We start from the raw sequence: 18,627 nt of genomic DNA, 5'->3' as shown, positions 1-18,627 counted from the left end.
TGTACGATGGTACAGAACCCTTTTTTTAGCGCTGGGAAATGCGTTCACGCATCCCCATACCTCCTGGAAGCCAGTTAGCTAACCAGCCAGCCAACCAACTGGAGGGAAGGTATAGAACCCTTCGTGTGCGAGCCCAACTCGCACTTGACACGTTTTTTTAAATAATGTATTTAAATAATTACGTGGGTAATTTTGAATCTTCTAAATCTAAATCTAAATCTTCTAAATATATAAAAGGAAAAGGTGACTGACTGACTGACTGACTGACTGACTGAATGACTGACTGACTGACTGATCTATCAACGCACAGCTCAAACTACTGGACGGATCGGGCTGAAATTTGGCATGCAGATAGCTATTATGACGTAGGCATCCGCTAAGAAAGGATTTTTCAAAATTCAACCCCTAAAGGGGTAAAATAGGGGGTTGAAGTTTGTGTAGTCCACGCGGACGAAGTCGCGGGAGTAAGCTAGTTAAAAATAAAATAAATGAAAAAAACTCCATGCAATACTTATTTACTACAATATAACTAAATGAAATATGAAGTAAGGCCACTCATGAGACAATAGGATAATATTATGAGGAATGTATGAATATTATTTTATTTCCAATAATAGGTAAGTACCTATCGGTTATTATTTCCCTGGGGTAAGACGACGCCTGCAATAATAAAACAACAATATTACGTTAGAAACATGAGTAGGATTCAATAGGAGTTTAGCTATAGGCGCGAGTGAAGTTGTTTCGATCATGTTTCGAATTTCGATTGATCAAATCAAATAATTGAAATTCGATTTCTTCATGGTTTAAAAAAAATAGGAGTATAGTTAGCAACAGGTTGAGTTGGCAATCGGGGTATGAGGCGGAGGGATGCCCCGCACACCCGCACGTCACCCGCGCTGGCCCGCATCGGGTTAGCGCGGGGGCTGTGCGGGTGTGCGGAGTGTTTCCTCCCCGATAGCCATCTTGACCTGTCGCAACTCGCGTACTTACTATACCTACCTACATACTTACCTACCTACTATAAACCTTCCTCATAAAATATTCTAAAATCTAAATGATGGTGACAACTGACAACCGCATTGAAAACATCTTTCTAGGCCGCTATTGTACCTACCTAATGGTGTTATTATAGAGCTAGCATACCTAACCTACTAGGCTACCAGCTATTTATAGTGGGGAATTATGCAGGCACTATAATATAAACCACGTTTACATGATAATTTAACTTTTCGATAATTTTAATAATTTTTTAAATTGTAAAATAATAAAAACTTTAAATATAATTATCTGCCCTATAGTGGCTCTCATTTATTTTTCAAGTAGGTAACTAGGTCATTATTAACAAAATTGTGTCTATCTGCTACCTTTTTACGGCCCATCTTCTTAACCCAAATGTGGTACTATTCAGAGATAGTTTGCACGCTGGAAGCATACATATTACATAGGCTTTTTATCCCAGTAAATCAAAGAGTTTTCACGGGATTTTAAAAAATCTATATCCATACGGATGAAGACGTATCGGGCATTAACTAATACAAAAACAAACGCGAGTGAAGCGAGCGTGAAATTTATGATATACAGTACGTATGATTCACAAAAAAGAAAAGGTAAAATTGAAGAACTAGTGAATTAGTTATGTTTAAAAATAAATCCCCATTGTCTGTGATTTCAGGGGGTCTTCCTCCCCCACTCTCCCCCCTGGCTACGGCCATGGGCTACGGATGTATAAATTAGGTAATACCTACCTTACTTTCCAATTTTTAGGTCGTTAAAATAAAAATAAAAAACTTAACTAAACTTAATTGATAGGTTTTAAATGTAGTTAGTGTTTACCTATTTCAACCTTTCACTATGTTCCCCGTGGTAATTTAAAAACTATACGAGACTACTATATCTAGACTAATATATAATAGACTGAATCGTAATAGAAACGAGTTTCGAGTAGTAGTAATGCAATCGAACGATACATTTCTATTATTAATTCAATGTTTCTAAATAAGTACCTAGGTAGTATCCAAGCCGCTTAAATTGACTATCTGGTTTGCATCACCTGACCACAGCACAACTACCTACCGGTCACCATAAATGTAAAATTAGGTACGGAATACAGATGGGTACAATAGCCTACAGGACATATTGTAAAATCAACCTTTAGAAAGAGAGAGACTCATACCTATGTGACGTTTTGTCGGTTTCAACGACAGAGACAACGCTCTACGAAAACACTAGGTAGGTATCTCTTTTGAATGGTCGATGTACAATATATTTTCCTGCTGGGTAGATACTGTACCTAAGTGATAATTTATTATGTAAAGGTAGGGTCATGTGTCCAACAATGGAACACTAAAAATTCAAAGACTCATACACCTTTTGCTTTTACAGATAGAAGTCCAATTTTTTACAGATGTATAGGCAATTTTATTGGTTATCAGATGCCATTTATAGTTTTTTTAATTAATGTGCAATCAATCAGCAATAAATAAAAAAATAAAAAATGGGAAATGTTTCATTGTGTCCACAGTAGTGTACGCAATGAAACACCACTAATTCAACAATGAAACATAATTATTCATAGTGTCTGCCTCATCTTATTTTGTGTCATTTTGGATTAATGTGGGTAAATGACAAAAAACGATTGAGTTCAATCCAAAAGGTTTTATTCTTAATTTCACTTTAATCAGTCTACATTATCAGTCTATCATTAACATAGTAGACCTTCAGTTTTTTGGCGTCCAGTAAAACGAGCACGTTATCACCTTCTTGGGCTTTAGTACGCGCCATCTTAAACGAAAAATAAATAAAGATCGATTAATGTTACCTAAGTAAAATAAAAGTAAAATATTCTTTATTGTAACCAAATTTACATACCTACAGAAATAAACCTACAATAAAGATGTTTGTACCTATTGTTATAACGTGTTATGGTACACAATGAAACGAGATAGTACACATTGAAACAGTGTTTCATTGTGTCCATTGTGCAACTGTTTCACTGTGGACTACCAAGGTTTTTTTTACTAAACTCAATTTTTTTCTCACTAAATTGTAACACTTTAACATATGATCTATTGCACGTCAATCTATGAAATATCTTTATTGTTAGGTAATCATGAAAAATATGAAATTTCCAATCACTATTTAATGAAAAATCTACAAAGAATGCAGAAAATACTTACTTTTTGTCGAAAATATTAAAAATACTCTGCAAATACGTCTGCTCCCACGCGACACCGATGCAAACTGGGGTAGGGCGGGGGGTCCACGAGAGTGCCCTAACGCAATATATTGCACAATCTGGCAACGCCGCATTTTAGAGATTTCACAGTGTTTTATTGTGTACCACTGTTTCATTGTTGGACATCTGACCCTACCTATAGTAAGCGACAGGTTGAAACCGTAATCGTGGTATGAGGCGGGGGGAAGCCCCGCTCACCCGCACGTCACGATCGCCTGCACCGGGTTAGCACGGGGGCTGTGCAGGTGTGCGGGGCGCGGGCGTACTATACCTACATCGTACAAAGAATTAACGAATTAACGAGATACGATAACAACTTTAAAGTTTAAACTAGTTTGAACTGTAAAAATAGATCTTTTTTTGAATGATAATATTCTATTCTTAGATAACTAGTCTGCCTTGAGAATGAATAGAATAGAATGTTTTTTTTTATTCATGTAAACTTTTTAAAAGTGCTTATGAATAGTCAGGTAATTTTAATTTATCACTGGTTCGGAATGCCGAACCGAGATCCGAACCTACCTACCTAAGGTACCTACATGTAATTTGTTATTAGGGTGTCGTGCCCGCCGTAGGGTGTCGTGTCCGCCGTAGGGTGTCAACGGGCAAAAATTCAAAACTTAAAAAAATACAAGTAGGTAACTAGGTACCTACTAGATACATACCTACCTAGTGTTATATCTTGTAAGATGGTACGGAACCCTTCGTTTGCGAGTCCAACTCGCAATTTTGACCGCTCTTTTCTTTTTTAACGCGTGGTTCTTGTATGATTTGACAGACCTAGAATCCAGAACCGTGCAAAAATGCAGTGTTAATCAATGGTGTTCATGGTTTGCCTGCAGTGTTTCCACTTTTAAAAATCTCGCCCTATTTGAGGTCGAAACGACTAAAATATTAGGTAGGTACGGCAGACGGCTTAGCCACTTAGGGTGTTTTTATGTAGGCAGCATGTTGGCAGTGACTTAGGGTAATTTGAGGTAAAATCTTTCAAACTTTAGGTTGCAACCAGTAGGTATATAAAAAAAAATTAGGGAAATTAGGGCCAATTCCTACAGAAACTAGGGTAAAACTAAAATCGTAAGTGGAAACATTGCTTGTCTGTCAGTGTCAACTGTCAAATGTCAAGTGTCAGCACCAGTCAGTCGACCATAGATTATAATTATGTATACAGTCGACCTTGCGCGGCGCGGCCGCGGGTGAGGCTTTTAGTTTCAGCTTTGTAATGTAAATAGCAAGTATTTTGTAGAATAATTAGGTATTTGTTTTAAGTGGATTTTTTTTTTTGTGCATAGTAGTTTAACAAAACGTTATTTTAGCAGTATTTGGTAGACAACGCTTAAATAACCTTTATAACTGACTCAACCACGATGGCTATGATCCAAACCTTTGTGTTTTTCGACTTGGAAACCACAGGTATACCAGCAAATCGTGCAAAAGTTACAGAAATAACGCTATTATCGGTTTCGCGCAGTGACATTGAAGAAACAGATGGAGTGAATCTACCGGCGATAAACAAATTATCACTTTTGTGTAATCCAAAAAAAAGTATACAGCCAGTGGCCGTCAAATTGACTGGCTTAACAAACGAGTTTTTAAAAAATCTACCTGATTTTAAAGACAATGTAAAGTGTATAAATGCATTTTTGGATAAGCCAAAGCCAGTCTGTCTTGTAGCTCATAATGGAAACAGATTCGATTTCAAAATATTACAAATATAATACCAGGCTGCAAACGAGGAGTTACCACATGGCTTACTGTGTATAGACACCTTAGATGCTTTTAGGAACATATTAAAAAATCCAATATACTGCTCTAATATGCCAGTGCATGATATTTCAACAAGTTCTCGAGATGAAAGTGATAGAATCATTGAAGATGACTGGCAAGATCTAAGTATAGAAGAAATTCAAGAGATTGATGAGTTAGTTGATCACTTGTCACGGTTTGCAAGTACACCGAAAAGTATAAAAGCTAGAAAAAAATCTAAAACTGAAACTCAAAAAGCAGAAAAAGCCCCAAAAGCCAGCTATACTTTATGCAGCGTATATGAAAGATTGTTAAATAGAAAGCCAACGGAATGTCATAGAGCTGAGGCAGACTGTATTATGCTTTTGGAATGTGCTATTGCAACAAAATATGACTTTTTAGCTTATGCTGATAGTAATCATAAATTAATAAGCCAAATATAGTTTAATATAGTAACTATATAGATTAAGAGAAATTGTAAATTTAAGACATAGTCTTAGTCACTAATCTTAGCCCGCAATCTATAGAGTCTGAAATTTGCTTTGCTCAGACTTGACACTGTTAAAACAAGACAGTGTTATACTGTTACTGAAATAAATTTGTCTCTTTTAAATTAAACTTAAGTTTGAGCAAAGTATGCTCTGTAAGATCTCTGCCTTAGTGGTGCAAAGCAAATCATAATATGCTATATATAGCTACATATTATTATAATTATGACATATTTTTATTGACTTCTGAAAATGTATAATTAATATTAGGTTAAGGTTTACATACTTAATTTTATATCTCTAATTTTTATTTTGCGATATTATAATTCGTCTTTCCTGTAACATGACTATGAGACATTTAATTAGTAAGTTGTTATGCTACCGATACTATCATGAATGAGCATTAGGTACATACATCAAAGTACTGAGTAGGTACCTATTCTTTATTTTAAGCATGCTATCAATGTACCTACCTATGCAAAATGTTTATAACAATTTTGTGTAGTAAAGCTCATTAATTATGTTGTCTTAAGAAATGTTATGTTAACCTTGCACTTAACAAAGCTGTTTTGTAAAACAGCTGATTATATTATACAAGCTTACTGCCTACTATTGTAATTTGAACATTACTTACCTTATATTTTTTAAAGAATTTTTTGAAATATTTATATGATTTATTCAAATCAATGTTTATTTCTTATCAGAACCATAATATACCTGGCATTGTTTATTCATTAGTTTTTATATCTATACAATCAAAGTAATTAATAATTATATAATTATTATTGTACGTAATGTGACAGTAACAAATCTACAATTTTATTTTTATTTCATTTTTAATGCACCTACCTACTTACCACGTGAATTAACCACGTTATAATTTTTACTACTTAAAGCAAAAAATCTCAATCAAATAAGTTACCTATGACATAATAATATACCTATTGTAGTTAGGTACAAACCACATTTACTGAAAAAGACATCTGATGTCATTTTTCAGTCCTAGAAGCTTTTCAGCACTAATGTCGTGCTTAACCTTGAATCCGACTCCACTCGACCGCATTTTCTAGAACAATACAGTATTGAAACTATGAGTGTTTCTTGTCTATATTTTTGAGTAGATGCACTCTTGTCTGACCGCATAACTGAGTAGATAGCTTTTTCAGTCATCCAGTTAAGACGTAAATGGCTAACTCTTAGCTAAATTACTATTCAAATAGAATACCTACAGAGACCGTTAAAGCTATCACTATTATTTTTAGAACTTTCTTTGTAAAGTTCTTCGTGTTTAAAATTTCCTTAAGATCACTGGCTCAGTAGGGTAGGGTTAGGCTAAGGGTACGCGTAGAGACACGGGGTAAATTCTGGTTAAATGAGTATGGGAAATTAAATAAAGGGAAAATAATAGTAAAACTCAAAATCATCATGTACCCATCGCCGGCACACTACTGAGCACGGGTCTTCTGTCAGAATGAGAAGGATTTGACCATAGTCTACCACGCGGAACACACCTTTGAGAACGTTATGGAGATCTCAGGCATGCAGGTTCCTCGCGATGTTTTTCTTCACAGCTGTTGATGCAAGGGATATTTAATTGCTTAAAAACTCAAATACCTAACTCCGAAAAGTTAGCCTGGGCTCGGATCCCTGATCCCCGAGTAATGAGGCCGAGGTCTTAATCAGTAGGTTATCACAGCTTGGTAACTGAAAATATAATCAGAGAATAGGTGTGTTGGTACTTTTAGCAATTTAGCAGTATTTTCACTAGTGCCCAATGAAAACAAAGCAATGGATCTCAGAAGTTCGTTGAGCAACTTTGGACAGGCACTTAGAAACTATCGATTGCATGGCGGAATGCACATTTCGATGGCCTTACTTTTCAGCATTTATGCCGAGATTGACCTTGATTTTCATCGGTATCTACTCCATGCAAACGTCTGCAGTGTTTTTAGAAGATCAATCGTGATATTTCTTATCATCATCATCATCAACAACCGATAGACATCCGCTGTTGGTTCCTTGTATAGAGACTTCCACACGCCACGGTCTTGCGTCGCCTGAATCCAGCAGCTCCCTGCGACTCTGTGTATACAAATAATTAACTATCTACCTACTAATAACTAATTTCAATTGTTGCTCGCAAAAAGGCCATAGTCCACACTGAGGTAGGTAGTTAATTCGAAGATCCGTAACATTACCTACCCTATAAACTGATTGATCAGATTATCTGACCGGGTGATGGTCTTATAGGTGGTAGGAATCTGATTCGCAATCGAGTGCGCTAGCACTTAGTATATCTAGGACGTACACGTAGGATAAAGCTTCTATCTGATATCGAATAGGTATAAGGTAGGTACCTAATGTAAAAAAACCTTATGTTAAAAATATATCTACTAAGTAGGTAGTAATAGAAAAATAAACAAATCATCATCATCATCGCCCCATCGCCTGCTCATTACATAGCACGGGTCTCCTCTCAGAATGAGAAAGGTTTGGCCATGAACTACCACGCTTGTCCAAGTGTGGATTAGCAGAGTTCACACAACTATGAGAACATTAAAGAGAAATCTCAGGCATGCAGGTTTCCTCGCGACGTGATACATAGGTAATTGCATAAAACGCACATACCTAAATCCAAATTAGAGGTGCGTGTACGATATCGAACCCCGGAGCCTCTAGGGGGCATAACCACTAGACTATCACCCCTTCCTAGGCTATCACCGTTTATACAACATTGTAACATAAGGTTTTAGTACTTATTTCAAAATCAAAGAGGGAATTGGCCTTGAATCTAGTTCTAGCACTTTCCTACGAGCGCAGCGCTTTTTGTAGAACAAAACTGAATGGGAACTAGGTACTCGCAGCAGAGGCTAGAGAGCCCTTGTGTGGTTCTGAGTTTATAGAAACTACTTTTGTCATCATTTCGATAACACTTTCGTATAGGACAACATCCTTACTACAAAGTACCTACAGTCATTCCGCAATGTCTGCAGAAAGCCATAATCTCAAAAAGTGCTGATGGAATAAAATATACCTACAAGTAGGTACCTAGTACCTACCTAGACGCCCCGCACACCCGCACGTCACCCGCGTTCGCCCGCACCGGCTTAACGCTTGGGCTGTGCGGATCCCTGCCCGATCGCCAACTCAACCTGTCAGGTACTATACCTACCTAGGTAGTATTTCAGTGAAGCTTTCAATTTACCCAACAGAAGTGATATGTCATACTTAATCCAAAACACATCAATAAAATCGGCCCAGTAGTTTAAAAAATTGTAAATAAAAATATATAAATGCACACACAACCTCGAACCCTAATTTATATAAGTATATTAGGTACCTACGTCTCATAATCATCATGATCAACCCATCGCCGGCTCACTACAGAGCACGGGTCTCCTCTCAGCTTGAGAAGGGTTTTGGTTTTCCATAGTCTACCACGCTGGCACGCTGGCATTTTATAAAATTAATTGAATATCCCTTGCTTTAACGGTGAAGGAAAACATCGTGAGGAAACCTGCATGTCTGAGAGTTCTCCATAATGATTACCAAAACATAAAATAAGTATTGAAAACATAGCAAAGTTCTATATTATCAAGCACGTGAGAAAAAATTGTAAGCTTCGCCAATAAAAGCATTGTATTCAGATGGTTTCCAAGTTCTATAAAAGCCGCTACCTACTATTAATAAATCACTAAAAACAAAGTTAAAACTTACAGGTATCTACTATATCTACCTAAGAAATTGTCTGCCAGGTACGGCAAGGCGAACGTAGAACTTACGAGTTTTCCGTGTTTAGTAATATGTCCAGTAAAATGTGAGACGCACGTGACGTGCATCCTATGCATCGGTAGACGAAGCTTCTGAACTAAGAGTGAGCGCGTGCCAGACCTTCGATATTTTATGAAAGCTGAAAGTTTCTCTCAATATTAAAAAAATAGACTTTAACGTTATCTCCCAAAGCCACCATGATCCAAACAAACATTATTCCCATTGTTGAGGACAATACGCAGAGAAACATTCAGCTTTTATAAAATATCGAAGATCTGACACGTGCTGGCTCTCTCTTTACACTGTACGTTACTACGGGCAAGACTTAGAAATATCGATCTTCTCTCAGTTATAGAGACTTGGTAGGTAGGTACCTACTATATAAAATTGATAAGCTTTAACACGGTGCTTCCGAAACTGCAGATAAATGTCTAACTACTTACCTTTAATAGTTTTATCCAAAGCTCACAGACAAATAAATAGACCAAATATTATTACTGTTTTATAATACTGAGTTCCTATTAGTGGTAGCAATTTTCAATCGGCATTTTTTATGAGGACCATACGTAGGTGGTACGAGTATTTAGCAATCTCGTCGAAAGCAATTATCTAACTGCCGCGCGATTTCAGAAATTTCGTGTTTTTTATGCCTCGATAACTCTACTGGGAAACGGAAAACTGAAAATTTAGAAACATGCACTGAATGCTGATATAAATGTAATACCTACCTATTAGGTATTATATATTGTGGGCTATCACAGTTGATTGTTCCTATACACGGAATATTTATACAATAGTTTAAAAATATATTTTAAGAAGTTTACATAGTAATTATTTAGGTAGGTAAGCAAAATACCTACTACTTACGGGCTCAGAATATGTATATAATAGGAGAAGGTAGGTAGGTAGGTAACTACGTACGGGGATATTGAAATCAAAATCAAGACCTGATTCTGGCACACGCCTTATCTACTTACCTAACCTTGGAGGAAAAATAGTAGGAAGGTACCTAGTACCTACAGTAAGTTTCTCAAATGATTATTTATTCTCTAAAAAAATATTATGATTTTTCCCTGTAGTCATTCATACAAATATCATTTCAATAATTTATGAAATGGTCAAATATCATTTTGTGGTCACACACAGCTTCCGCAGGCGGTGAAAATGACAATGGATATCTCGTGTAACTTTCATGTGATATTATTGCATTATTCACTGGAATTATGCAGATAATTATGCAAAACTTCTGCTTTAGTTGACTGCATATAAACCTTTTCAGATAAGGTAGGTACACCTACTTACCTAGTTTGTAGACGAAATTACTTATTTCATGTGAATAGAGAATATCGGTTTGTACTTACTATCTATGGTAGAATAGAACTCACTCGGAGTTTATTTTTCCAGTGAAACTGACTCAACTGCTCTATAACAATAAGTAGGTACAGTTTTCAAAGAATATTAGCCACGTTAAAAATGATTAAATTATATCCACTTTTTCTGCTTGCGTACTTATGACAACAGTAGGACCTACAATGGAACCTGGAAGTGGTTAGAAACGTTGATCTTTCTGATTTCAGTAAGCTCCTGGAACGTTGTAAGTATATTACTCGTATAGTATGATCCATACTAATATTATAAATGCCAAAGTGTGTCTGTCTGTCTGTCCGTCTGCTTGCTTTTCACGGCCCAACAGTTTAACCGGTTTTGATGAAATTTGGTACAGAGTTAGCTTAGGTACATCCCGGGGAAGGACATAGACAGACGAAGTCGCGGTTATCAACTAGTTTCTAATAAGTATAGGTACTTATTACCTCAATCAATTATCCTGAATCTTGATGCCTTCCTTACCTCCATGAATAATTCTTTAATTTAAATCTTTTTTTCAAGTAAGTATATAATCTTTGTTTTTAAGTATAAAGCTAGTTTCTTTTCTCAAAAGACCTATTCAACCTGCCTAATAGTTTGTAACATTTAATCCTTTAACGCAAACAATGTTGCAATGCAAATTCTACTTAGTAATCATAATAAATTCTAATTCTGGTAACTTAAGACGTGCATTAAATGAGACAAAAGAAAGAAAATACGAGAAACTGCATATCCCTTCAGACGTAACGCTCAAATGGGACACATTCTCAGATTTTACTACCAATTGTTTGTTTACAGAGCTCTTGAAGTCCTTTTGAACTTACCTTCATTTTCTCGTGCGCTTATTTTCCTTACTTGATGACACTTGAGCGTTGAGATGTGGATAAGATTTCGAGATTTTCCTGAGCCAAATAGGCAATACTACGTTAAGTAGGTCCCAAAAAGGACGAACTTCTATTTATACTGTTACTGCTTATGCCCGCGACTTTGTCTGAGTGGACTTCACAAAATATGTGAAACCCCTATTTTATCCCCGTAGAAGTTGAATTTTCAAAAATCCTTCTTAGCATATGTCTACGTCATAATAAATAAATATCTGCATGCCAAATTTCACCCCGATCTGTTTAGTAGTTGGAGCTGTGCTGTGCGTTGATTGATCAGTCAGTCAACTTTTCCTTTTATATATTTAAGTATACCTAAGTAGATATTATTAGCGTCATCACAACTAGGTAATAGCTGTCTCTTATAGGGACTGCTACAGACCCGCACCACGTTTTCTTATTGGGCCTACTTATAGTGATTAGATAGTAAGCAACCATAACCTGAAACCGGAGTCGTACTTGTATGTCACTTCTAGCAACAAGTACCAATTTTTCTAAGACTTCCAAAAGAACAACAAGCTTAATCTATACTTACACACCTACACCTAGCTTTGTATTTGCGTGCGAATCGCGGCGAACACCCCGTGAACAGCGCGAAAAAACCAAACACGTCTAGGTAGGTACCTAGGTCATAAGGTTTTCGCGTCGCGAGATGTACGTAAGTGGAGAGCGGGCGGGCGGGCATTGTGCTTTTATTTCTATTCTTGAGCCATTATGAACGTGTGAACTGAGTCATAAATCAACCCAGCAACTCTAGTAGAGCGAATCTAGTGTCTGGCTAATAATTTTCTTTTTAAATAAGTTTTAGCCAAATGAAACGTTTGTTTATGCTCTACAAAATAATGTAGATATAGTTACTTTACTTAATACTAGCTGATCCCCGCGGCTTCGCCCGCGTAGATTTAGGTTTTTAAAGATCCCGTATAGCCTATGTCACTCAGGAATAATGTAGCTTTCTACTGGTGAAAGAATTTTTAAAATCGGTTCAGTAGTTCTAAAGATTCTAATCAAACAAACAAACTTAACGACATTACCTCTTTATATAATACAACGGGCCGTGCAGCAGAAATCGTAATATTTTAATTTCGCCATAACTTCAAAACCAAACGTCCAATTCTAATCATTCAAAGACCAAATATTATCTCCATAAACTGTTCTTAGTGATGAAATCATTTATTTTGATAAGGATTAATAGCATGAGTAAAATAAACGCGTTTAAATGTAGTCCAAAAAAATTCAAGATTTTTAAATAAAAAAATGGTTGCTGTGCCTCACTCGACATAGATGGGTATAGTGTGTCGCGGACTTTTTTGTAGATATTTATAAGATCTACAATTAATTAGAACATTTTATGGTTCTATCTTTTATAGTTTAGGCAGCGTACGCAAAATAAGTAACTTTTCTGGTTGATTTTTTACACCTTGTGTTCGAAAAACCCAAATATCTTACGGAACCCTATTTTTTTCCAAAATAAAATATAGCCTATGTTACTCGTGGATAATGTAGCTTTCGAATGGTGAAAGAATTTTTAAAATCGTTCCAGTAGTTTTTGAGCCTATTCAGTACAAACAAACAAACAAACAAACAAACAAACAAACAAACAAACAAACAAAGTTTTCCTCTTTATAATATTAGTGTAGATTTTGGATAATATACTTTGACTAGCTTATGCTCGCGACTTCGTCCGCGTGGACTACAAAATTTCAAAACCCTATTTCACCCCCTTAGGAGTTGAATTTTCAAAAATCCTTTCTTAGCGGATGCCTACGTCATAATAGCTATCTGCATGCCAAATTTCAGCCCGATCCGTCCAGTAGTTTGAGCTGTGCGTTGATAGATCAGTCAGTCAGTCAGTCAGTCATTCAGTCAGTCAGTCACCTTTTCCTTTTATATATATATATATAATATAAGTGTCTGGCTAATAATTTTCTTTTCAAATAAGTTTTAGCCAAATGAAACGTTTGTTTATGCTCTACAAAATAATGTAGATTACTTAATATATTTTGGATCATATACTTTGATAAAGCTTTTAAAAATAAATTGCTGAAGAGTAGGTATATAAGTGTGGGTACTTAGGTAAAGTAAAAACTGTAGGTTGCTTAGCACCGAATTCGTCAGCTAACTTACTACTGCCGCATGAAACGCCATTGGTAGGTACCAGTGGCGTGCAGCTCATAGAGGCATAAACGCACTGCTTACCCTCATTATAATAAGTCTATGCCTATTTTTCATTTTAACCTGCCGTAAAATAAGATCATACCTAAATGCATACCCTGGCTTGAACTCCTGTGCACGCCACTGGTAGGTACTGCTACATGGCGTATTACGAGTAGGTATAATTTCGGCCCGGCGTGGAATGTACAGCAGCCATCAAGAAATATTGTGCATCAACCTTTAGAATGAGATTTCGGCTTTGTAGAGCGTTGTCTCTGTCACACATACATATGTAACGTTTTGTCAGTCTCAACGACAGAGACAACGCTCTATCCGCTATCTCTTTCTAAAGGTCGATGTACAATATTTCCTGCCGAGTAGGTACAGTAACTATTTTCGGCCCGGCGTGGTTTGAACCCGGTCTCCCCTACTGAAATAACTGGATCCTACGGATATTTTTGCTATAAATATAGATCAGATATAAAACAAAATATTTTGGAAATTGATGTCGTTTACGAAATAGTAAGAAATTTTAGTTTACGAAATAAATAATTTTATTGGAAATAATTTTGAGCTATATTTTATTGGACACATTCCCTGCATGTCTTCGATAAATCGAAGAAAATCAGGAAAAAAATTACTGTCATATTATATGAAAATATTTATTTATATAATAATTTGATCCGTTATCACATAACTTTAATAGAGTCATTAAAATGTGGCGGTCCGCCACTAAATCTAAAATTGGATCTAAAAACCCTTGATGTGTCCGCCGCGGACACATCAAGGGTTTTAGATCCAAGAAACTAAACAACTTCGATCGTCAAAAGCAAAATGGGTGCGTTGTACTTAACCAATTGGTTTGGCCTTTGACCGTAATAATGGAGGTAAGAATATCTACCTACTGATTTGTGCAACCCACTTTGCTTTTTATTGCTAATCAAAATTTAACCGTAAACATAACGCAACTGAAACCACCCTGTCAACTAGACCTTAGTCACCTTAGTATGAAAACAGACGGTCTGCATTTCAGCCACTGACGATACGACGGCATCAACCGCTACTTAGTCTGTCGAGGGAGGAACACAGGTTTAGTGGGTGCAAGCCCGACATAACTCCTCCGTTTCCACTGACGGAGGGGTATGCGTCAGGCATTTCCTGTGTATAATAAAAGGTAGGTATTTCTTAATCCGTGGGCTGTGCTTAACCCTAAAGCTTAGATAACGGGAATGCAGATGTGTGCGAAAGTCAATTTTGTATCACAGTAGTGTTGGGCTACCGAGCCCCTGGACCCTGGATCAAACCAGCAAACGAGTGCTTTGGTGGATACATTAGAAAGCTTTCAGATAATAATAAAAACACCAATTTTTTCTAACGCACTTGAACACGTTGCATCACATATAGGTATGTATAAACATGACATAGAAAATATCAGTCTGTAACTCGTCTGCCTGTATGTACAACCAAAACTTAAATTCTAGATTTGTCATGTTCTACGTACGTCTACTCGTAATTTGTAAAAGTATATTTTTATTTTTTTCCTATAACAATTTGCGAAAACTGTCTTGGTGATACTTAGTGCAAAGACAGGTACTTATACTTGTACAAATTACAATTTGAGCCGATATTTTTATAGTAGGTCCTACTTATTAGGTACATGGGTAAACTGTCATAATATTAAAAGTACGGTTTACCTTTAAAATAAGAACTAAAATCGTACTTTTGACATGAAATTGACACAAAAAATTGAAATGGCGCGCGAGGAGTTAAATTTTACGCGTTACACACACGTTGAACATTATGTTCACTCCGTACCAATGACTCTATTGGTCTCAAGTTAACCCTGAATCCTGGCCTTATAACCCTGTGCACTTCACTACATAGGTACCTACCGAAGTTGGTACCATTTTACATTTTTCAACATTGCGTCTTCCTAACTAGCAACGTTTGAATGACGTCCACAGTCAAACCAGACGTCGCGTTCTTCATGGACGGTGCGGCTCGCACACGTCGCATGGAGCTTGCGCGTTCCAAATGAAAATGACTGCGTGGGGTATCCTTCATTTCTCAAGAGCGCCGTGTAACATGTCCGAAGACTTTGTTTGTTTCGTATCTCTAATCTTCTAGGAACGAGTGTATAATGCGATAAGGTCGCTCGAGAACATTGCGCCGTTATCCGGACAGCTCGGAAAGTATTACCGTTAGTTCGATAACACTCACGAGAGCGAAACGGAACCAAGGGACATTAACACACTTTGGAGCCACGTTGACTCGATCGTGGTTGATAATTCACTATGCTATATACGTTGTAGCAGTCGTGGTTTTTACCAACACTGTAACTTGGTAGTGCAACACTATCATTCCTACGACTGGTAGGACGAGTGTATAAGTGTTCCGTGCAAAACTCTGCACACAGTTAGAACTTATATGAGAAAAAAACACCTTCATAATCGGGGATTATAATATTCATTTTAAATTTTAAAAAAGAAAACAATGCAAAGTATGCAATATGGTATACTTATGGTTGTGCACGTATCATTTAAATACGTGATCAACAAACTACAGTAACCACTCTTCTAGGTACTCCAAATAGATTACATACGATAGGAAGAATTAAATGAAACAGAATGTTGTGGACGTTTGTTCAACAGTCACGTTCGAACATGTGTATTATTCTCTACTTTGTTACCATCAGTGGCGTGCACAGGGTTTGAAGCTAGGGTAGGCATTAGTTAGGTAGGAACCTGTTTACTGGCAGGTCATAATGAAAAATATGCATTGAGCTTACAACTGGGGTAAGCAGTGCATTTATGCCTCTATGACCTGCACGCTACTGGTTACCATCCACAACTTCAAATCAAATGTTGGAATGTGATAAGTAAAATAAGCTGGATGTGCCACCGATATATTCCTGTTCACATCGTTATCGTGAGGAAGGAAAATGATGTCTAGTTGCTAACAAAATATTATTGGATGCTGACAGCGATAGTTGCGATGTGCCAAGAGACGGTTTCAGCGCCTCCAGTTACGCTCGTACTCTCAGCTCAGTGGTGTATTCCTGTGGTGCACTAGTTCCAGTCGTTGATTGCACCGACGCATGATGGTATCGTGGTCATGCATGACGTCAACCGGGTGATGAGCCACTGGCACCGAGATCCTCGGGCTCTTCGGAGCAACGATGAAATAAGAGGCAGCAACCCTTACTACAAGCATGAAACTCATCCATCAAAAGCGTGTCCGTTGGATAGTGCAGGCAACTTTGGACAGCATTGTAGAACATTTTACGATGATTACCGGTGACACGGTCCCAGCTGGCCAGATCACAGCAGACGTTGTTTGTTCTACGGGTCAAAGCGATGTTGATATAGCATTTGGGACAATTGAAGTCGACAGAACAGGTGTTCTGTCGCATCTCAGTCGTTAACCACCCGATAGTTGGGTCCACCAGCTCATACGTTGGTGCTCTCTTAAGATGTGCGTGGAAGAAGGCGAAGCCACAGTCGCATATGATTGTGCGATTGGGCAGAATAGTCACTAAATCCATGAACTCAGTGCCGAACGGAATACGGCGGATGAAATTGAGGGACATGCATTGATGTGATATAGAAAAATCGCACTGAAAGCACTGGTGCGTTTTCAGAAAACGATTGCTGTTTGCCTTGATGTAAGACATCTTCCGACTCAATTGCGTGAATGACTGCTCCAGTATATCACGTTGTTCTTTTGTAAACTCGGTATCTTGCAGCACCTTGCTGCACTCCAACTGATCGCAGGTTTTTTTCAATGTGTCGAGACAGAATGCGCTGTCAGACATTTGTTGCGGTGATTCTAAAAACCTCGTGGCAGATGTTCCAGCACGAGCTTCATCTTGGCATGGTTGATGCATCATCTTGCTCGACGATGCTTCGTTGGTTGGTTGTAGCAACGCCGCTTTGGGCTGCTGCTTCTTCTGCTCTTTTTTCTTATCCCGGTGTTCCTTCTCGTTGTCCGACTCATCGGAAGACATCCCTTCGGCCTTGTGCGATCTCTTAATGGCGCCGCTGGAAACTCGTTTCTCTGCCAGGCTACATTCCTTTGTTACATAATTTGTATCCACAGACGTTTTCACGTAAGGCCGCTTCTTGAAAGGCACGCTTCGTTCTTGAGAAGCAGCATCCACCATCGACCATGCTTCTTCAACCACAGTCTTACTTACTTTCAGAAGCGGATCAATATTTGTGTCAGCCAGTTTGTTCGTTTCGATTCTCTTTAAAATGATCCGCTGCAGTAATCGCTTACTCGATGACTCACTGTCCTTTTCTAAACAACCCATTCGTATATTTTTGTTTTCTTCATAATCCTTGTATATGCTTACAAAATTCTCATTTGTTCTAGTGCAAAACATAGTGAGTATAAAATGGATTTATAACGTAAAGTATTGGGGACGAATGAGCGGTCCGGATTTTCTTCATATAATATGAGTTCCACATTTTTGTGTTGTTTCGGATTGACTATGCTGCGTAGGCCCTACTGGCCGCTACAACGTCACCGGGGGGGATGCCGCACAGTTCTATTTATACTAACAACGACCGCTATGACATCACGTGCCAGTGATTACCCTGGCTCATTTCCGAGAACGGATGACGCACGCAGCTGCAGTAGATTCGGCTCATAAAACTCACCGACGCAGCTCGTGAATGATGCTTATTAACATCAGTATTTCATTGTTTTCTTGGCGGTTTTTACTCACCGAAGCTGTAAAATATGTACTTTCCAACTCTAATAAACAAGGGAAATTCGATGAACACTATGCGCGCAATATACCATAGCTTCGATGAATGCCGAATGAACGAGCAGTGTTGCCAACCTCAGGGAAGCAAAAAGCAGCAAATGGAACTTAAAAAAATAGCAGAAAACAGTAAAATAGTTTTTTTCAAAACATCAAATCTACTGCCCGACATAACATTCGTTATGATAGAACTTCACTTAGGTCAACTTTCGTTTA

At 37.6% G+C, this 18,627-nt stretch overlaps 2 protein-coding genes across 2 annotated transcripts in view; both read left to right on the top strand.

Annotated features, from left to right (window-relative positions):
• Positions 1-18,627, top strand: part of LOC117983737 (facilitated trehalose transporter Tret1-like) — a 52,974-nt gene that overhangs the window by 10,181 nt on the left and 24,166 nt on the right. The gene's annotated exons all lie outside the window — the stretch shown is intronic.
• LOC117983736 (three prime repair exonuclease 2-like) lies at positions 4,412-6,289 on the top strand. Its single transcript, XM_034970347.2, is given in 1 exon segment — positions 4,412-6,289. A coding segment is annotated over 1 exon segment (822 nt). The 5' UTR covers positions 4,412-4,605; the 3' UTR covers positions 5,428-6,289.

This window comes from Maniola hyperantus, chromosome 7 (assembly GCF_902806685.2).
Source record: "Maniola hyperantus chromosome 7, iAphHyp1.2, whole genome shotgun sequence".
Classification (NCBI taxonomy): Eukaryota; Metazoa; Arthropoda; class Insecta; order Lepidoptera; family Nymphalidae; genus Maniola; species Maniola hyperantus.
Note: the sequence above shows the minus strand (reverse complement) of the source record. Positions and strands in the feature narration are given on the sequence as shown.